Raw genomic sequence first — 22,391 nt, 5'->3', positions numbered from 1 at the left:
CCTCTTCCTTAGAGGGATTCGGTGGTCGGGCTTCCATGGTCTCCTCCGAGGGGGTGAGTGGCATCGACCCTTGTCCGAACCCGCTCTTCCCCTTGGAGCCACGGCCTTGGTGAGCTCGACTCCGACATCTGCCACGGAGACTTCCCTTACGGTGGCACCTGGAGTTCCTAGCTCTTCGGAGCGGGGACTCTCCGGCCTGCCTGGGCAGGGAGCATTCGAGGTGATGAAGAGTGTACTGGCCACTGGTATCAGTCAGCAGTCTCTTCCCGTAGCTCCTCCCTCTATTGTACCTGTTGACATCTCTGCCACTTCTCTTGCTACAGGACCCAGAGATCCTCCGCCTCAGGTTTCCCCATTGGGAATTTCCCCCTCTTCCGAGGATTCTCCTGATGTTTCGGGAGATCCTCCTAGGAAGAGGACTTGTAAGAGGAAGCATGTAGACTCCCCTGAGTCTGTCAGTTCGGATACTGACTTTGATGAGTCAGAGGGATCCCCTAGATCCCCCTCTGAGGATGTCTCCTTCTCAGACACCCTAGAACTTCTGAAACAGAGGGGAAACTGGCCCACCAACAATCCCTCTGAGGATGAGTCAGTATACCTAGAGGCGTTTGGATCTCGGCCCTCCACCTCCTGGGTGTCTCCGCCTTCGACCCCTTATGCAGGTTATTGCACGAAGGCGTGGACAGCTCCTGACTCTGTAGAGCCAGTCCCTAGGAGGCCTTCTAAATTTATAACTGCCCCTAGTGACAAACAATTCCTTACCAAGGGTGTCCCCGCTGATGCCATGGTAGTGGCTGCCACCAAAAGGAACTTGCAGATCCTTCCGTGCCGCCCATCCTCCTAATAAGGACTCTAGGACCATGGATAGGTACTGCAAGCGGATGTTTTCCTCAGCGACCTTTGCTATGCTCGCTGAATTATCTTTGTCACTTCACCAGACTCCAGAGAGATATCCTGAAGGAGCTGGGAGAAGTAGTTCAGGATCCTACAGCTGCAGGGGCCCAAGAAAAGATTGCTTCGCAGCTAGGAACCCTCAATTCCATTGCTAACTCCTCCATGCGGCTAATATCTTATGCTGCTGATGGAGCGAGTAGAGCCGCAGGCACAGGTGTGGCTCTTAGACGCCAAGCCTGGATGCGGCTATGTGATTTTATGGATCCCTTTAAGGCCCTTCACAAATTCTCCCTTTGATGGGTCAGCTTTGTTTGGCCCTCAGGTGAAGGAAACCTTGACCAGGTGTGAGCAGGACGGCAAGACTCTTTCTGCTATTGGAGTCCGTTTTTCCACCCCTTCTAGGCCTTATCCCAAAGGACAGAAGGGTGGGAAGATGTGGTTCCGTAAATCCCAAGGAGTCACGCTGGATTCACGTGGTCAGTTTACCCCTAGAGGCAGAGGGGGTAACAACAACAGACGCCGCTCTAGAGGCAGAGGGGGTCCGAAGAATCAGGGCAACAGGGAGTCTCTTCCTGAGAAGCCCTTTCAGCATCCCTGAGGTGTTGCCCGGCTGTCCCTCCTTGGAGGCAGTCGGGGGAAGATTATCACTGTACCCAGAAGCCTGGCATTCCCTCACTCAAGACAGATGGGTACAGTCGATCATATCCAAGGGTTACATAATTCCTTTCGAGGAAAGTCCCTTCCCCTCAAGTTCGCTTCCAGATGTACCACCCGGTCTAAGGGACATTGCAGAGTTAGAGATCACAAAACTACTGCAAAAAAGAGCCATTCAGCCAGTTACAATAGACCATTCAGAGCCCGGAATCTACTCAAGGTTCTTTTTGGTTCCCAAAAAGACGGGAGACTGGAGACCAATATTGGATCTCAGCAGACTCAACAAGTCTGTCAGGAAGACAAGATTCCGAATGGTCACTCTTCAGTCAATTCTACCCTTCTTACAGAAGGACAACTGGATGTGCTCAATAGATCTTCAGGATTGCATTATCACATCAAAATTCACAGACGCTCCAGGAGATTTCTCCGCTGCTGGGGTCCAGTCATTTCCAGTTCAGAGCCCTGCCCTTTGGTCTCACTACAGCCCCAGAGTGTTCACCAAATGCATGGCAGTGGTCACGGCTCACCTGAGATGTCAAGGATTCCAGGTGTTTCCGTATCTCGACGACTGGCTCCTGTCAGCCACCACCAGGCATCAGCTTATACAAGCCAGGGATTACACAATAGACCTTTGTTCTCATTTGGGCATCTCAGTCAACTACTTAAAAGTCATCCTTATCGCCCTGCCAATCTATTACCTTCATAGGCAAACTTAAACACTGTTCGGATGTCAGCTACCCTTACAGAACAAAGAGTTTCAGACATTCAGACTCATGTCAGGATCATTCTGGCCAGCAAGAAGGTACAGGCCAGAATGGTTCTAAAGGTGTTAGGTCTTATGGCTGCGGCCATTACTCTTCTTCCCCTGGCTCGATTTTACATGCGCCTTCTTCAGTGGATGCTGTTCACACAGTGGTCATACCAGCAACTTCCAATGCGTCACCAGATTCTGCTGACACAGACATGCAAAGAGCATCTTGCTTGGTGGATCACATCGTCTCAGGTTCACCAAGGCAGGTGCTTTGTACCTCCGTCCCCGATAGCCACTGTCACCACGGATGCCTCCCTGATCGGGTGGGGGTCATTATCAGGGCAGGATGGTTCATGGGACGTGGCAACCGCTCGAGTACCATCTGCACATAAATGTCCTGGAGATGAGAGCAGTGCTTTTAACGTTGCAAGCCCTCAACGACTTTTTTCCCGTAGGGACAATTGCAGTCCACACAGACAACATGTCTGTAGTTTGGTATATCAACAAACAGGGCGGAACCAAGTCCTACCCCTTGTGTCGAAGCGCTCAGACTATGGCAATGGGCGATCTCCTCTCATCGGTTTCTGGTAGCAACGCATATCCCTGGGAAAACCAACATCATAGCGGACAGATTGAGCAGAGCTATTCTCATGCCTCACGAGTGGTCTCTCAAGCAATCCATAGCGGAAGAGATTTTTCTGGAATGGGGTCGCCCATGTTGCGATCTTTTGCTACTCCCCAAAACAGCAAATGTCCAGACTTCTTCAGCCTCTTGCCTCTATCAGGCCATCCCCCCAGAGATGCTCTGACCCAGGATTGGCCCCAGGGACTTCTTTATGCCTTCCCTCCTTTTCCTCTGATCCCTCAGGTGATCCAGAAAGCTACCGTTTTGAGAGCCAAATTGATTCTCATTGCCCCTTACTGGCCTCGACAAGTTTGGTTCCCCTTCCTCCATCATCACCTTTTGGTGCAGCCGTGGCATCTGGACCCAGTGCCAGATCTACTGATTCACCAATCCGGTCAGCTGCACCGGTCAATCCCTTCTCTCAACCTCACAGCATGGTTGCTCCACTTCCTTCTTTAGCCAGGCTTCCTTTGATCTCTAACCCAGTTAGAGATATCATAGTAGCTTCACTAAAATCCTCTACCAGGAGGATTTACACAAGCAAATGGAACGTTTCTCTTATTGGGCTAAGGCCCAAAATATTGATCCTTTTACTGCCCTGTTCAGGCAGTTCTGGACTTCTTAGCAGAGATTTTTCATGCAGGCTCCTCTTCTTCCACAGTCAGAGTTCAGTTGGCTGCTATTTCTAATTTTCATGTCGGGATAGCAGATCATAATATTATGTCCCATAGGCTCTGCAGGGCCTTTTGAAAGGAATTTTCCTACTAAAGCCTCCAATCAGGAATCCTCCTCCTCAGTGGGATCTAAATTTAGTGCTGACATCCTTGATTCTTCCCCTTCGAGCCAGCTGTTTCTTGTTCCCTGAAATATCTTTCTTGGAAAACTTTATTCCTAGTGGCTATTACATCTGCCAGGAGGGTGTCTGAACTTCATGCTCTTTCGGTTCGACCCCTATTTGATTTTTCACAAAGACAGAGTATCTTTGAGAACTAATCCATCCTTTTTACCTAAGGTCGCTTCAAAAACAATCTGAATCAATCCATTGATCTCCTGTATTTTTCCTAACTATTCAGATAGAGCTGAACAAAAGCTACATTATCTTGACGTCCACCGTCAGCTTAGATATTATTTGGACAGAACAAAAATTTTAGAAAATCTGATCAACTTTTTGTTTCCTATGCGGATAATAAAAAGGCCTTCCTGTTTCTAAAGTGACTTTGTCCAGATGGCTTTCTTCGTCATCACTGAAATTTATACGATCAGGGGAAAACAGCTGTGCTCAAAACCTAAAGCACATTCAACTAGGAGTTTAGCTACTTCTACAGCTTTTCAAGCTAGACTGCCTTTAGACACTATTTGTGCAGCGCCACTTGGGCCACTCCTCACACTTTTGTTTCCCATTACAAATTGGACTTGGCCTCCAGGGACAGAGCCAGTTTTGGCTCTACAGTCCTCAAGAGTTTGTTCCATTGAGCCACCCAGGATAGAGGTGCTAGGACGCGGTCCCATCAAGCAAGAATGAAGGCGAGATTGACAACTTAACATTAAGAAGTTATGTACCTACCATAACGCTCCATGTTAGTTGTCTTCTCTGCCTTCTTTCTGACCCTCCCTCCTTCCCCCTGGCCTGGACAGACCTTGTATAAGAAACTATAATGCTAAAGACCATTCAGACCTGGTCCTTTTTCCATTTGTAAGTTTCTTCTTCCTTTGGGAAGTATTGTTTATGCTTGGTGTTATGGCCCTTTTGTCAACAAACGAGATCTGGGTACTTCCTGCCTTGCATCATGGGATATGGGGCTGCCTCGAGCTGGTAAAAGGAGTTCTCGAGCTAAAGCAAGTGCCGAGTCGGAGCCGAGGGATCGGCTCCGAACCATCAAGCAAGAAAGAAGGTGAGAGAAGACAACTAACATGGAACGTTATGGTAGGTACATAACTTCTTATTTTCCTTCGTTCCAACCATTTACTTACCTGACATTTCTGACAAAGTATTCTGTAAGGAATTTTTTAAATCTGCCAGCTCTTTGTATTCTCAAAAACATGTTCCCAGTTGACACTCTCTCTCTCTATTGTCCATCACACCTCCAACATTTGCTGTCTGGCTGAGGAAAAATTCTTAAGTCTGTCTAGGGTATAAAATAACTATGCAAGCTCTTCTAAGTGAAAATCCTAAACCTTCTGGACTTCATTGCATAAGCGAGAGCCATACAAATGTCCTCTCATTGCCTCTTTGTATATCACTTTTCTGTTCTGGGCTGTGGTTTATTGGCACACTGAGTCTGAGGCTTTGTGTCATTTGGGTTGTGTTGGGGGGTGGAAGTTGCTTGCGTTTCTGCTTTGGAGGTCTCCGTTGCTTGAGCAGATTATTATTGAGAGCCTCTGCGAATGTTTTTGTGGATATATATATATATATATATATATATATATATATATATATATATATATGTATATATGTATATCTGTGTGGTGTGTGTATATATATATATATATATATATATATATATATATATATATATATATATATATATATGTATGTATATATACACACATACACACACACACACATATATATATATATATATATATATATATATATATATACATATATATATATATATATACACACACACACACACACACACACACACTTGTGTATGTACCTGTATAGATAAACAGAAACAGATATACAGTTTTTTTTAAATATCATACTTTCTGAAGATATTCTTTTATTTTCCTTTACACGTTTCACAGAGTGGAGGGATAGCCCCACTTATACTGACACATAAATCGCAGGTCTGTTATCAATTGTTAGATCCCTTGCAGTTAGTGCTAGCAAAGATGGCAAATATCAGCCTCAGTTCAGAGTAATGAAATAGAAAGAAAGCCTCCAAAGGGGTACTTGTAAGAGCATCTCTTAGAAAGACCATCTTTTGTGGTATCTGTATCAAGTGCCTTTTTGTGATATCTGTAATGTTAAGTTGTCTATCTCGCCTTCGTTTCTTGCTTGTTGGGATTGAAGCCGACCCTCGGCTCCAACTCTGCCATCTTCTATAACTCGAGAGCTGTTTACTGGCTCGAGGCTACCCCTTATCCCATGATGCCTAGCGCTAGCTACCCAGATCTCATTTGCAACTTCAGCTGCGAGGTTCGTTGTTACTGGCTCAGGCTCGTGTAAGTTTATTATAATACTTTTCTAGCAGATTAGGGTTCCCTTTTTGATAGTTTAGAGGTTTTCGACATAGTCGTTAATTAGTTTGTTGTAGTTTTAGTGTTATTGTAACTTTCCCAGTTTAAGTTAGAGGCTTCGTAGTAAAAAAAAAAACAAAAAACTTCTTGACTGTAGTTATCGTGTTTTTGGTTAGGTTAGTGTCTGTAGTTTTTTACTGTTGGGGCCTTTGGCCAAAAACTTTTCAGTGTAAGGTAGCATTTCTCTACTGGATATGTCTAAAGAATCCAAAGTGTCTGGATTCAAGAAGTGTGACTCATGATGTCAGAAAATGTCTCTGACAGATGGGCACACTTCTTGCGTCTATTGCTTAGGCGCAGTGCACCTGCAGGACTCTTGTTCTGTATACCACGCATTCAGCCCAAGGGTTCTGCAGGAGCACAAAAATAAGCTTATCTTAAGGGGTCTTCTTAAGCCCCAGGATTCACCGGCCAAGGCTCAGCCGGTGAAATCTGCTAAACCGACCAAATTGTCGGCTGCCAGCTCAGAGCAGTCATTGGCCCAAGCATTACCTACTACTTCGGTTCCAGCTCACCGAGGAGGCTGCCTCCCAGTCGGCTCCATCAGTATCTTCGGAGCCATCTCAGACCCACAAGAGACCGAGGTCCCCTTCTCTAGAGTCTATACATTCGGCTCCTCGGTCTCCCTTGTTGCAGAGTGACCGCAGTCACAGATCCTCCCACTCCTCCCGGTCCTCTAGACTCTCGGATCACGACATGGAGAGAGTGGTCAGTAGGTTGTTGAAGTCGCAGGCACTGGCCAAAATGTTATCCAGCCCTCCTCAACAGGTGTCGGCTCCGTCCACTTCCATCGATGTTCCTCCTCCGACTCCTTTGAGCTCTGCGCTGGAGTTTGTTGGGGTCCAAATCGTGGAACTGTCGGCACTGATAACGATTTCCGCTTCGGTTCCATCGTCGGCTCCGATCCCCTCGGTGGTGCCTTCTTTTGAGGGATCTGGGCGCCGAGACTCCTTCATCGGCTCAGGGGGGGCGAGTGGCATCGGACCCTTGTCCGACCCCGTTCTCCCTCTCGGAGCTTCAGCGCAGGTGAGCTCTGCTCCTACATCGGCCTCAGAGCCGTCCCCCTCGGTGCGGAGGAGGATTCTGGTTTCCTCGGAACCGGAGCCTTCTTTGCATCGTGGCAGGGATGCCTTCGATGTCATGAGGAGTGTACTGGCCCCTGAGTCAGCACCACGTTTGATCCCAGTGGCTCCGTCCCCTGTAGTGCCTGGGTCAACCTCTGTCCTTCCTCCAGACCCTAAAGCATGGGGAACCGACGCTCCAGAGCACCCCACTGGGTGTTTCCTCTTCTTCCGAAGCCTCCCCTGATCATTCAGAGGAGGCCCCTCGGAAGAGGAAGTACAAGAGGAAGCACATTGACTCCCCTGAGTCTGTCACTTCGGATACGGATTTGGATGAATCGGAAGGGTCCCCGAGATCCCCCTCTGAAGAGGTTTCCTTTTCGGACATCCTGGAAATGCTTAGGCAGAGGGGGAACTGGACTGCCCTAGCCCCTACTGAGGATGAATCCATATTCCTGGTTGCATTCGGTTCCCACCCTTCCACCTCCTGGGTGTCTCCGCCCTTCAATCCACTAATGTCAGTGGTGGCTCGAAGGGCTTGGTCAGCCCCGGATACAGTGGAACCAACCCCGAGGAGGCCCAGCAAGTTTATCACTGCACCCCCTGATAAACAGTTCCTTACCAAGGGTGTTCCCATAGATGCCATGGTAGTATCAGCGGCCACTAAAAAGGAGTTAGCGGAAACTTCTTCCTCTGTCCATCCTCCTAACAAGGAGCCTAGGACCATGGATAGATACGGGAAGCGTATGTTTGCTTCAGCGACCTTTTCCATGACGTCACTGAATTACTTATGCCATTTTACCAGGCTTCAGAGCGATCTCCTGAAAGAGCTTGAATACCCTCCAGGATCCATCAGCTGAAGGGGCTCAAGCTAAAGTGGCTTCTCAGCTGGCGACCCTTAATTCGGTGGTTAACTTCTCCATAAGGCTCATTTCCTATGCCGCCGATGGTGCGAGTAGAGCCACAGGTACAGGCGTGGCCCTTAGGAGACACGCATGGATGCAGCTATGTAATTTTGCGGAGCCCTTTAGAGCGTCATTCACCAACACTCCCTTTGACGGTTCATTTCTCTTTGGACCACAGGTGAAGGACACTCTCACTAGGTGTGAACAGGAAGGCAAGACTCTCTTTGCCGTGGGAGTCCATTTTTCTACTCCCTTCCAGACCATGTCCCAAAGGTCAGAAGAGTGGAAAAATGTGGTTTCGGAAATCCCAGGGAGCCTCGCCTTATACATGTAGCGATTTTTCCTCCAGGGGCAGAGGAGGAAGCAACAATAACAGACGCCGCCCTCGGGGCAGAGGGGGTCCGCAGAACCAGGGAATCCTTCTCTGACAAGCCCTTCCAGCATCCCTGAAGGGTTTCTCGGCTGCCCGCCTCTGGAGGTAGTTGGGGGAAGACTTTCACTTTATCTAAAAGCCTGGCAAGACATTACGCGAGACAAATGGGTACAATCACTCATTTCCGGAGGCTATGTAATTCCCTTCTTCCAACCTCCCCTACTGTCAAGCAGATCCCTTCCAGATGTTCCGCCTAATCTGAGGGCCCAAGCAGTCATAGAAATTTCAAGACTGCTAGGAAAAAGAGTCATCCAGGAAGTCCCGGCAGACCAACTCAGATCCGGAACTTACTCAAGGTTCTTTTTGGTGCCAAAAAAGACAGGGGACTGGAGACCAGTACTGGATCTCAGCAGACTAAACAAGTCTGTTCAAAGAACAAGGTTTTGGATGGTCATACTACAGTACATTCTACCCTTTGTGGGTCAGGACAATTGGATGTGCTCAATAAATCTCCAGGATGCGTACTATCACATCAAGATGGACAGGCGCTCCAGGAGATTCCTTCGCTTCCGGCTGGGAGCCAGTCATTATCAGTTCAGAGCTTTGCCCTTTGGTCTCACCACAGCCCCCAGGGTGTTCACCAAATGTATGGCAGTGGTCACGGCTCACCTGAGGCGTCAAGGATTCCAGGTGTTTCCTTATCTAGACGACTGGCTCCTTACTGCTACTACCAGGCATCAACTCCTTCAAGCCAGGGACTATACAATCGTAATTTGTGCCCAGCTAGGCATTACTATAAATTTCGAAAAATCTGCCTTGTTGCCATGTCAATCTATTACCTATATAGGAGGAGATTTAGATACAAGAAGTATGTCCACAGGGCTACCGCCAGACAGGGTGGCCTTCATTTGGCAGCAAGTTCATATCCTCATGCAATGCAAAAGGGTACAAGTCAGGTTGGTGCTTCAAACTCTGGGTTCTATGGCAGTGGCAATTCTTCTGATACCTCTGGCCCGTTTTCACATGAGAATCCTTCAGTGGCTTCTCTTCACACAGTGGTCCCTTCAACAGCTCCCCATGTCTCACATGATCATGATTACAGAAACATGTAAAAGACACGTTTCCTGGTGGATGGCCTCCCCACTAGTGTCTCAGGGAAGACCATTCATCCAGCCCCCTGCAGTTGCCACAGTGACCACGGATACCTCACTGATAGGGTGGGGGGGCATTATCAGGGCAGGACAGTCCAAGGCAATTGGCAGCCTCACGAGTACCATCTGCACATAAATGTCTTGGAGATGAGAGCCATGCTACTAGCGTTGCAAGCACTTCAGGACTCCCTCCCTCCTGGGACTATTACAATTCAAATGGACAACATGTCAATAGTGTGGTACATCAACAAGCAGGGCGGAACCAGGTCCGACCCCCTATGTCGAGAAGCACTCAGACTCTGGCAGTGGGCGATTTCATCCCAACGATTTCTGATTGCGACGCACATCCCTGGGAAGTCCAACATCATAGCGGACAGGCTCAGCAGAGCTGTTCTCATGCCTCACGAGTGGTCTCTGAATCAGGTAGTTGCGGATCTGATCTTCTGCAAATGGGGACAGCCTTGCTGCGATCTGTTTGCCACCCCCTTCAACACCAAATGCAGCAACTACTTCTCCCTTTTACCGCTTCCCGGTCACCCTTCCAGAGATGCTCTAGTACACGATTGGCCTCAGGGACTTCCTTATGCCTTCCCGCCTTTCCCTCTTATACCCAAACTCATACAGAAAGCGATATCGTTGGGTTGCAGAATGATCCTCCTTACTGGCCTCGACAGATTTTGTGTCCGTTCCTGCACTGTTACCTCCTCGAGCATCCCTGGACCCTGGATCCTATTCCAGACCTGCTGATTCATCAATCAGGAGAGCTGCATCAATCCCTCCAAACACTCCAGCTCACAGCTTGATTGATCCAATTCCAACCCTAGCCAGGCTTCCCAGCATTTCCCTGGCTGTGCGTGAAATTATTGTGTCCTCTCACAAATCGGCTACTAAAAAGACATATGCTAGCAAATGGAAATGTTTCTCTTATTGGGCAGAGGCTGGGAACATAGATCCATTTTCAGCCCCAGTTCACGAGATCTTGGAGTTCCTAACAGAGCTTTTTCACTCTGGGTCCACTTCTGCCACAGTCGGGGTTCAACTAGCGGCTATCTCTAACGTCCATGTTGGTTTTTCTAATCTAAATATTATGTCTCATAAGCTGTGTAAAGCTTTTCTCAGAGGGACTACTCTCCTTAGGCCCCCAGTGAGAGATCCCCCTCCTCCTTGGGACCTTAACTTGGTACTAACCACCTTGATTATGCCCCCTTTTGAACCGGCAGCATCCTGCTCCCTTATCGTGGAAAACTCTCTTTCTGTTAGCTATTACCTCAGCCAGACGCGTCTCGGAACTTCAAGCACTAAGTGTTCGTTCTCCGTACTTAGTTTTTCACAAGGACAGGGTTACTCTGAGGAACTAATCCCTCCTTCGTTCCTAAAGTCTGCTCAGAAAATAATCTAAACCAATCCATAGACCTTCCAGTGTTTTTCCCTAACTACACCAACAAGGCAGAATACAAGTTACACCTTTTGGATGTTCATAGACAATTGCGTTTTTACCTGCATAGAACGAAGGATATAAGAAAGTCGGATCAACTTTTCCTTTCCTATGCTAAGGGCATACAGGGTCTCCCACTCTCCAAAGTGACCCTGTCCAGGTGGTTGTCTCACATTATTACCTTCATCTGTCAACTAAGAAAAAAGAGTTGTCTACCAAACCGAAAGGTCATTCTACTAGGGCTTTGGCCACTTCTGTAGCCTTCCAGTGTAGGTTGCCCATGGACTGTATTTGTGCCGCTGCCACGTGGGAAAATCCTCATACCTTTATTTCTCATTACAAGTTAGACATGGTCTCCAGGAATAGAGCTAACTTTGGTTCCACTGTTGTGAAGAGTCTGTTCCAGTGAGCCACCCAGGATCGTAGGTGCTAGGGACGCTGTTCTAACAAGCAAGAATTGAAAGCGAGATAGACAACTTAACATAAAGAAGTTTTGTACCTACCATAACGTTCCATGTTAGTTGTCTTCATCTCGCCTTCTTTCTTGCGTCCCCCCCCTCCACCCCCCTGTCCTTTTGGACTGAGAGGAGTTTAGGCTTCACCGGCTGAGTATTCTCTGGTTTGTTTCCTCTACTGACTTGTAGAGTATAACAGGTATGCCCAACCTGTTAGTTTGGTCAGGTTTATTCTTGCTATGTCTGGGGTTAGCTATTACAAATGAGATTTGGGTAGCTAGCGCTAGGCATCATGGGATAAGGGGTAGCCTCGAGCCAGTAAACAGCTCTCGAGCTATAGAAGATGGCTGAGTCAGAGCCGAGGGTCGGCTCCGATCCCAACAAGCAAGAAAGAAGGCGAGATGAAGACAACTAACATGGAACGTTATGGTAGGTACATAACTTCTTTTTATTTCCTTTCTATAGAAACTTCAGATACATTTGCATCATGAGTGTCTTAAACTGAAAGTACTGACCATACAGATTTCTACTGTATAAGAATTCATTTTTACTAACTTTACTCGTACACTTCTTGGACTGTGCTTGATAACAGTAAATGTTAAGTTGTCAATCTCGCCTTCATTCTTGCTTGATGGGTTCGGAGCCGATCCCTCGTCCACTCGCACTTGCTAAGCTCGAGAGTCACTTTTACCAGCTCGAGGCAGCCCCATATCCCATGATGCAAGGCGGTAAGTACCCAGATCTCGTTTGCCGCTTCGCTTAGGAGGTCCTCTTTTTACCAGTTCCTGGTAAGTCATTCACTTTTGTGAGATTTAAGCCCCTTTTTAGTAAAAAAACCTTTTATTGATAGTTTTAACCTTATTTTGTACTTTTTCTGACAGAAAATCCCTGTCTCCTTAATTTTTTTTAGTCAAACTTTTCCCTATCCCATCCCCCCCCCTGTTAGGGTGTGTGTGTTGGTTTTATAGAATACCTTTTGGTATTTTATTTAAGTTAGTTTTTTGACTGGTGTGTGTGTGTGTGTGTTTAAGCACCATGTCAAAGGAGATGGTCTCAGGTTTTAAGAAGTGTGACTCGTGCTGTCAGAAGATGTCTCTGACAGACGGTCACACTTCTTGCCTGTATTGTCTGGGCCCTCTTCACCTGCAGGACTCCTGTGCTATTTGTCATTCCTTCAGCCAGAGAGTCCTGCAGGAAAGAATAAACTGATCCTTAGGGGCCTTCTTAAGCCGGAGGGCTCTCCGCTAAGTCGGCTCCATCCAAATCAGTTAAACCTTCCAAGGCCCAGGCTTCTGTACCTAAGCCTGCGGCCTCGGCCCGACTGCATTGAGTCGAGATCGCCCGCTGGAGCCGATTCTGGCTTAACAAAGCCTTCGGCACCGATGGCTATTGGTGCCGAACCTGTATTGACCACTTCGATGTCGGCTCCGATCGGTTCCGACACCCATGTGGCACAGGCATCGGTGTCGGCTCCGATCGGCTCCGACACCGTTACTTTGGTGGCTGTATCGGCTCCGGCTGGAGCCGATACATCGAGGCTTCCTGTCGGCTCCCCGGGGTCGGCTCCGACAGGATCTATAGTATCGGGTCCGATGGCTCCTTTCAGGAAGAGGTCGAGGGCTCCTTCCTTGGGGCCGATACTTCGCCCGCTTCACCACTTCTATCGAACGGAGCCATCGGAGCCGATCTTCAAGGTCATCCAGGTTGTCAGATCATGACCTAGAGAGAGTGGTCAGTAGATTACTTAAGTCACAGGTACTGGCCCAAATGTTACACAGTCCGTCTCAACAGACGACTGTTGGTCCACCCGTTACAGTTCCTCCTTCAACTCTACCCCAGAGCTTGGAGTTGGAGTCTTCGAATGGTTACTGCTACGGCTGGAGGACGGATACCCCTTCTGTTCCTTCAGCCTCTACTCTTATCTCCTCTTGAGACCTTCCTTAGAGGGATTCGTGGTCGGGCTTCCATGGTCTCCTCCGAGGGGTGAGTGGCATCGACCCTTGTCCGAACCCCGCTCTTCCCTTGGAGCCTCGGCCTGGTGAGCTCGGCTCCGACATCTGCCTCGGAGACTTCCCTTCGTGGCCCCTGGAGTTCCTAGCTCTTCGGAGCGGGTTCTCTCAGACCTGCCTGGGAGGGGAGCTTTCGAGGTGATGAAGAGTGTACTGGCCACTGGTATCAGTCAGCAGTCTGTTCCCGTAGCTCCTCCCTCTATAGTACCTGTTGACATCTCTGCCACTTCTCTTGCTACAGGACCCAGAGATCCTCCGCCTCAGGTTTCCCCATTGGGAATTTCCCCCTCTTCCGAGGATTCTCCTGATGTTTATTGAGATCCTCCTAGGAAGAGGACTTGTAAGAGGAAGCATGTAGACTCCCCCGAGTCTGTCACTTCGGATACTGACTTTGATGAGTCAGAGGGATCCCCTAGATCCCCCTCTGAGGATGTCTCCTTCTCAGACATCCTAGAACTTCTGAAACAGAGGGGAAACTGGCCCACCAACAATCCCTCTGAGGATGAGTCAGTATACCTAGAGGCGTTTGGATCTCGGCCCTCCACCTCCTGGGTGTCTCCGCCTTCTGACCCCCTTATGCAGGTTATTGCACAAGGTGGGCAGCTCCTGACTCTGTAGAGCCAGTCCCTAGGAGGCCTTCAAAATTTATCACTGCCCTGACAAACAATTCCTTACTAAGGGTGTCCCCGCTGATGCCATGGTGGTGGCTGCCACCAAAAGGAACTTGCAGATCCTTCCGTCTGTCCATCCTCCTAATAAGGACTCTAGGACCATGGATAGGTAAGCGGATGTTTTCCTCAGCGACCTTTGCTATGCTCGCTGAATTACCTATGTCACTTCACCAGACTCCAGAGGGATATCCTGAAGGAGCTGGGAGAAGTAGTTCAGGATCCTACAGCTGCAGGGGCTCAAGAAAAATTGCTTCGCAGCTAGGAACCCTCAATTCCATTGCAAACTCCTCCATGCGGCTAATATCTTATGCTGCGGATGGAGTAGTAGAGCCGCAGGTACAGGTGTGGCTCTTAGACGCCAAGCCTGGATGCGGCTATGTGATTTTATGGATCCCTTTAAGGCCCTTTACAAATTCTCCCTTTGATGGGTCAGCTTTGTTTGGCCCTCAGGTAAAGGAAACCTTGACCAGGTGCGAGCAGGACGGCAAGACTCTTTCTGCTGTTGGAGTCCGTTTTTCCACCCCTTCTAGACCTTATCCTAAAGGACAGAAGGGCGGGAAGATGTGGTTCCGTAAATCCCAAGGAGTCACGCCGGATTCACGTGGTCAGTTTACCCCTAGAGGCAGAGGGGGTAACAACAACAGACGTCGCTCTAGAGGCAGAGGGGGTCTGAAGAACCAGGGAAGCAGGGAGCCTCTCTCTGACAAGCCCTTTCAGCATCCCTGAGGTGTTGCCCGGCTGTCCCTCCTTGGAGGCAGTCGGGGGAAGATTATCACTGTACCCAGAAGCCTGGCATTCCCTCACTCAAGACAGATGGGTACAGTCGATCATATCCAAGGGTTACATAATTCCTTTCGAGGAAAGTCCCTTCCCTCAAGTTCCCTTCCAGATGTACCACCCGGTCTAAGGGACTGCAGAGTCAGAAATCTCAAAACTACTGCAAAAAGAGCCATTCAGCCAGTTACAATAGACCATTCAGAGCCGGAATCTACTCAAGGTTCTTTTTGGTCCCCAAAAGACGGGAGACTGGAGACCAATATTGGATCTCAGCAGACTCAACAAGTCTGTCAGGAAGACAAGATTCCGAATGGTCACTCTTCAGTCAATTCTGCCCTTCTTACAGAAGGACAACTGGATGTGCTCAATAGATCTTCAGGATGCGCACTATCACATCAAAATTCACAGACGCCCAGGAGATTTCTCCGCTTTCGGCTGGGGTCCAGTCATTTCCAGTTCAGAGCCCTGCCCTTTGGTCTCACTACAGCCCCCAGAGTGTTCACCAAATGCATGGCAGTGGTCACGGCTCACCTGAGACGCCAAGGATTCCAGGTGTTTCCGATCTCGACGACTGGCTCCTGTCAGCCTCCACCAGGCATCAGCTTATACAAGCCAGGGATTACACAATAGACCTTTGTTCTCATTTGGGCATCTCAATCAACTTCAAAAGTCATCCTTATCGCCCTGCCAGTCTATTACCTTCATAGGCAAACTTAAACACTGTTCGGATGTCAGCTACCCTTGCAGAACAAAGAGTTTCAGACATTCAGACTCATGTCAGGATCATTCTGGCCAGCAAGAAAATACAGGCCAGAATGGTTCTAAAGGTATTAGGTCTCATGGCTGCGGCCATTACTCTTCTTCCCTTGGCTCGATTCTACATGCCTTCTTCAGTGGATGCTGTTCACACAGTGGTCATACCAGCAACTTCCAATGCGTCACCAGATTCTGGTGACACAGACATGCAAGAGCATCTTGCTTGGTGGATCACATCGTCTCAGATTCACCAAGGCAGGTACTTTGTACCCCATCCCGATAGCCACTGTCACCACGGATGCCTCCCTGATCGGGTGGGGGTCATTATCAGGGCAGGATGGTTCATGGGATGTGGCAGCCGCTCGAGTACCATCTGCACATAAATGTCCTGGAGATGAGAGCAGTGCTTTTAACGTTGCAAGCCCTCAACGACTTTCTTCCCGTAGGGACAATTGCAGTCCACACAGACAACATGTCTGTAGTTTGGTATATCAACAAACAGGGCGGAACCAGGTCCTACCTTGTGTCGAAGCGCTCAGACTTTGGCAATGGGCGATCTCCTCTCATCGGTTTCTGGTAGCAACATATCCCTGGGAAAACCAACATTATAGCGGACAGATTGAGCAGAGCTATCCTCATGCCTCACGAGTGGTCTCTCAAGCAATCTATAGCGGAAGAGATTTTTCTGGAATGGGGTCATCCATGTTGCGATCTTTTGCTACTCCCCAAAACAGCAAATGTCTAGACTTCTTCAGCCTCCTCTATCAGGCCATCCCCAGAGACGCTCTGACCCAGGATTGGCCCCAGGGACTTCTTTATGCCTTCCCCCATTTCCTCTGATCCCTCAGGTGATCCAGAAAGCTACCGCTTTGAGAGCCAAATTGATTCTCATTGCCTACTGGCCTCGACAAGTTTGGTTCCGTTCCTCCATCATCACCTTTTGGTGCAGCCGTGGCATCTGGACCCAGTGCCAGATCTTCTGATTCACCAATCGGGTCAGCTGCACCGGTCAATCCCTTCTCTCAACCTCACAGCATGGTTGCTCCACTTCCTTCCTTAGCCAGGCTTCCTTTGATCTCTAACCCAGTTAGAGACATCATAGTAGCTTCACTAAAATCCTCTACTAGGAGGATTTACACAAGCAAATGGAAATGTTTCTCTTATTGGGCTAAGGCCCAAAATATTGATCCTTTTACTGCCCCTGTTCAGGCAGTTCTGGACTTCTTAGCAGAGATTTTTCATGCAGGCTCCTCTTCTTCCACAGTCAGAGTTCAATTGGCTGCTATTTCCAATTTTCATGTCGGATAGCAGATCATAATATTATGTCCCATAGGCTCTGCAGGGCTTTTCTGAAAGGAATTTTCCTACTAAAACCTCCAATCAGGAATCCTCCTCCTCAGTGGGATCTAAATTTAGTGCTGACATCCTTGATTCTTCCCCTTTGAGCCAGCTGTTTCTTGTTCCTTGAAATATCTTTCTTGGAAAACTTTATTCCTAGTGGCTATTACATCTGCCAGGAGGGTGTCTGAACTTCATGCTCTTTCGTTCTCCCTATTTAGTTTTTCACAAAGACAGAGTATCTTTGAGAACTAATCCAACCTTTTTACCTAAGGTCGCTCAAAGAACAATCTGAATCAATCCATTGATCTCCCTGTATTTTTTCCTAACTATTCAGACAGAGCTGAACAAAAGCTACATTATCTTGAATGTCCACCGTCAACTTAGATATTATTTGGACAGAACAAAAAAATTTAGAAAATCTGATCAACTTTTTGTCTCCTATGCTAATAAAAAGGCCTTCCTGTTTCTAAAGTGACCTTGTCCAGATGGCTTTCTCTCATTACCTTCATCTGTCAACTAAGGAAAACAGCTGTGCTCAAAACCTAAAGCACATTCAACTAGGGCTTAGCTACTTCTACAGCTTTCAAGCTAGACTTCCTTTGGACACTATTTGTGCAGCGCCACTTGGGCTACTCCTCACACTTTTGTTTCCCATTACAAATTGGACTTGGCCTCCAGGGACAGAGCCAGTTTTGGCTCTACAGTCCTCAAGAGTTTGTTCCATTGAGCCACCCAGGATAGAGGTGCTAGGGACGCGGTCCCATCAAGCAAGAATGAAGGCGAGATTGACAACTTAACATTAAGAAGTTATGTACCTACCATAACGTTCCATGTTAGTTGTCTTCTCTCGCCTTCTTTCTGCATCCCTCCTTCCCCCTGGCCTGGACAGACCTTGTATAAGAAACTGTTATGCTAAAGACCATTCAGACCTGGTCCTTTTTTCCATCTGTAAGTTTCTTTCTTCCTTTGGGAAGTATTTTATGCTTGGTGCTATTGCCCTCTGTCAGCAAACGAGGTCTGGGTACTTACCGCCTTGCATCATGGGATATGGGGCTGCCTCGAGCTGGTAAAAGTGACTCTCGAGCTTAGCAAGTGCCGAGTCGGAGCCGAGGGATCGGCTCCGAACCCATCAAGCAAGAAAGAAGGTGAGAGAAGACAACTAACATGGAACGTTATGGTAGGTACATAACTTCTTATTTTATTATCCTTCGTACATGCTATGTCATCAAGAAAAAAATTAAATGATAAAAAAATAAATGCACTGTTTTTACAAGGAAGTTTGTAGTAATATGTCATTGAAATTATATTTACATATGTGAATTAGAGGCAATGAAGCCCAGTAATATTTAGTATGTTTTCCTTTCCTTTCTTTCTTTACAGGAGCAAATTAAATGAACTAACAACAGAAACAAGCAAATTGCAGAAAGAAATAGATCTTTACAATGAGGAGAGCTCTGTTTACCTTTCCTATGAGAAAAGGTAGGTTACTCTGTATTTACAAAGCACATTGAGGTTAAAATGCAACACGTGATTAAGTGAAAATGAAGCAGTCTTATCACATATACTCTGACTTTTTTATTTTGTAGTAGGTTGCATTCTGTATCTCCCTCCGAGTCTCTTATACATGGGAAGTCATTTTCTGTATTTTTTTTTAACCAGTTTTATGTGTACCTCGTATGCCATGTGGATGCCAACTAATTCAGCTCCTTCTTTAAATGGCAGATATGTCTATCACTTTTAGAACATGATTGGATTCTTGGTAGTCCCAAAATGAAAACATGATTCATTCATAAATATACCATGTATAATTTTGGAGACTGTAACTGAAAAAGGACATGTATCTTCTGCATGTAACCTAGCAAATTGTAATCCAGTAAATACTTGGGAACTCTCTTTTGGTGAGTTGGGATGGAAGTACGGAATATTGTAATGGACATAAAAAAATTGGAGGCAAGATCTTTAAAAATTGGAAGATGCAAATTTCAATGAAATAAGAGGCAGTGTCAATGAGCTAAGAACAGTCCAGACATCCAAATGACTCTCTGTCCCTTCTAGAATCCCTCACCCCACTCTAACACTCCATTAAATCTTTTCCAGTGTCTCTAGCTCTGAATTTTCCTCGGTGGCATCAGATAATTTTAGACAAATGACAAATGGCTTCTGAGAATCATTCAGAAAGAATACAGATGGGAGAGGGAGTCCCTTCCTCCCTTTCTGGGGATTCCTCCACACCCTGCAAAGCAGACATCTCTGTTTACTTCAGTCGTCTGGTAAGTTTTGTCTATGGAGAACCTGTGCTCCCAGATCAAACAGGGAAAGGATTTTATTCAGTAATTTTCTGGTGCTAAAGAAAGAAGGAACTTGGAGATTATCTCTAGAATTTTCCTTTCTCAGTCTTTTTAAGTTCAAAATGTTGTCCTTTCAACCCCTGTTACCCTTCATACTTCCTCTCAGATGTTCATCGTGCATACAGCTGCAGTCATAACAGATGGGTTTTCCTGCCGTCAGGCGGGTCCTCGGTCGGCCGAATTCCAAAGTCTAGGTCTGGCGTCGGTTGTCGTCGCTTCTTCCCTGACGTCAGTGCGACAGGGGTATAAAAGAACCAGCCGACACCATTTTCTTCAGTCTTTCTTGCCGCGCGGTGCCCGAAGCAGAAGCAGTTCGCAAGTGCCGGTCGGCCAGCTCCTGAGATTATGAATATCTGCAACCGAAGTCTTCTTGAAAGCTAAGTACCCCGTTGGGGAAACTTTTCTTGCCTCAGACCGATGTCAGACAAAGTTAATAATTGCATTTCATGTGGGAAGCAAATACCGCATAAGGATTTTCATTCCCTCTGCATTCCTTGCTTAGGCCCAGACCACGACGTCTCGGCCTGTCATTTTTGTGCTACATTCAACAAACGCACCATTAAGCATCGGGCGGAGTTCTCCCAGCACTTTTTTGGCAAAAAATTTAACTACATAATGTCATCGGATACTCCAACTCCAGTTTTGACTAAAAGACGCAAAGATAAGAACCGACACACGAGGTCCGCAGCCTCTACCGACACCATGCCAAAGCCGACTACATGTGGTCCGGTTCTCAGCGAGGCGCCTACGCATCCCCTGACTACCGACGACACTTCATTGGTGGTGTCTTCTGTACCCGAGGTCGCAGGCTGTTCGGCCCACACCCCGACTACAGATACCGAAGCCACTCTTGGCGGTGAAACTCAGAGTTTAGATAGGTCTGCCTCCTCTCAAGGTGTCTTCAGGCCTTCCTCTTCTTTTTCCATCAAGGCTTTCACTAAGTCTAAGACAGCCATGCATTCTAAAAAACAAACCCCACAGGGACCTTCTCAAGGCCCCATGCCTAAAAAGCAGATGCTCAAAATGGCTGAGGACTTAATTTCTCTAATCAGGGGTTCTCAACCCCCGAAAAAAGGACCAGAGTGGAGGAAGAATCCCCCCCCTCCTCGGACCAGGCTTCCATTATTTCAGAACATTCTGATGACGAGGAACATTCATACTCCCCTTTTGAAGATTCTGATGCAGAGGAGTCCATTCCCTCTGTCTCCCCCCCTGAGGATTACTCTTTTGGGGAGACCTTGCATACCTTGAGGGAACACTTCCACTGGGAAGGTCAAGAGTACTCAGACTCCAAGAAAAGGCTTAGGGATTTTCTCTTGCTCCCTCAGCATAGGCCTCTGGCTATACCCCCTATCTTAGATATCCTTGATGATGTGTATTCGGAGTCCTGCCTTAACCCAGACTCTTTACCTCCAGCCCCGGTCAAGCCTGACAGGTATTACCGGGTTCCTGACTCACACCAATTCCTATACAAAAGCCATGCGGCTGACCCAGAAACTATCTCACAGGGCCCCAAGGGAATTAAGGCCTCCACTGCTAAGAATCCTTTACCTTCAGAGAGGGATTCCAGAGCTTTAGAAAGGTGGGGGAAAAAGGTATACACCTCGGCCACCTTATCCATGAGGGCATTAAACTGCCAGTTCCATATGTTAAAGTACCAACAGTTTCTGTTATCACAGTTGAGAAGCAAAATGTCACAACCTGAACAACCAGATTTAAAGGAGTTGCAGGATTTGATACATAGTGCAGAACAAGTAGGTAAACATACCTTGCAATGTGGTTTTGATGCTTTAGAGGCCTCATGTAGAGCTGCTGTTACAGGATCAGTCATACGTAGACATGCTTGGCTCAAAGAGCAAACTTACCAGATCATGTCAAAGCTAAATTACTGGATGCACCTCTGCAAAAAGATGTATTGTTTGGTGTTAAAGCTGAGGAGGTATTAAAGAAAATGGAGGAAAAGGCAAAATCAATGCAAACAGTGAAAGATTTCCTACAGGTACAACCTCCACGTTTCATTAGAAATTGGCCTTCAAAAAATTGGTCCTTTCCAGCCACGGACAGACCCCAAAGAGGTAGATACAGGCGCCCAAGGGGTAGAGGGCAATCCCAAGGATCGTTTAGAGGCAGACAATGGCAAGCACCTACCCAAAGAGGTAGTGAGGATAGTTCACAGCCATTCAGAAAGCAGAACCAATGACTATCCACTTTGCATGCCAAGCAAGGCTCAAATGGCAGCACCTTTAGGCGGAAAACTGGCATTATTTTCAAAAAATTGGCATATTGTCACAAAAGACAAATGGATCCTGGACATTATAGACAGAGGCTACAGATTCCACTTTCACACCCTTCCAAAAATGAGAGGCATGCCAAACCTGCCACACAATCAAAGGGCAGAGGCACAAAAACAAATTTGAGATCTCATGGACATGAAAGCTATTCAAGAGGTACCTGCACAAGAACAGGGTCAAGGTTTTTATTCCAGACTATTCCTGTTACCAAGGAAGGGCAAAGATTGGAGACCTATTTTGGGCCTATCCATCCTAAACACATTTTTACTCGTGCCAAAATTCAAGATGCTCACATTACAGCGGCTTCTTCCCATGCTGGGCAAGGAGTCTTGGCTGGTAACATTGGACCTCAAGGAGGCATACCTGCATGTTCCAATCAGACAAGATTGCAGAAGATACCTCAGATTTCTTGCAGGTTCAACACATTATCAATTCTCTGCATTGCCCTTTGGCTTATCTATTGTGCCCAGAGTGTTCACGAAATGCCTGGCATCAGTAATTGCCTACTGCAGACTGCAAGGGATACAAATATACCCATATTTGGGCGACTGCCTGATCCAAGCGGACAGCAAGCGCATACTTCTGAAACATCTGGCTTTTGTAATAAGGTTGTTGAATTCCCTGGGATACACAGTCAACAAAAAGAAA

General features: G+C 47.3%; 1 protein-coding gene across 1 annotated transcript in view; it reads left to right on the top strand.

The window, feature by feature from the left end:
- Positions 1–22,391, top strand: part of IFT74 (intraflagellar transport 74) — a 2,643,271-nt gene that overhangs the window by 119,903 nt on the left and 2,500,977 nt on the right. Inside the window, exon 5 of the mRNA XM_044061439.1 lies at positions 18,485–18,583. Within this exon, the coding sequence (XP_043917374.1) occupies positions 18,485–18,583 (99 nt within the window). The remainder of the gene's footprint in view (positions 1–18,484; positions 18,584–22,391) is intronic.

This window comes from Protopterus annectens, chromosome 2.part0, assembly GCF_019279795.1.
Source record: "Protopterus annectens isolate FY-2018-M chromosome 2.part0, PAN1.0, whole genome shotgun sequence".
Classification (NCBI taxonomy): domain Eukaryota; kingdom Metazoa; phylum Chordata; order Ceratodontiformes; family Protopteridae; genus Protopterus; species Protopterus annectens.
This window is presented reverse-complemented; position numbering and strand designations above follow the sequence as displayed.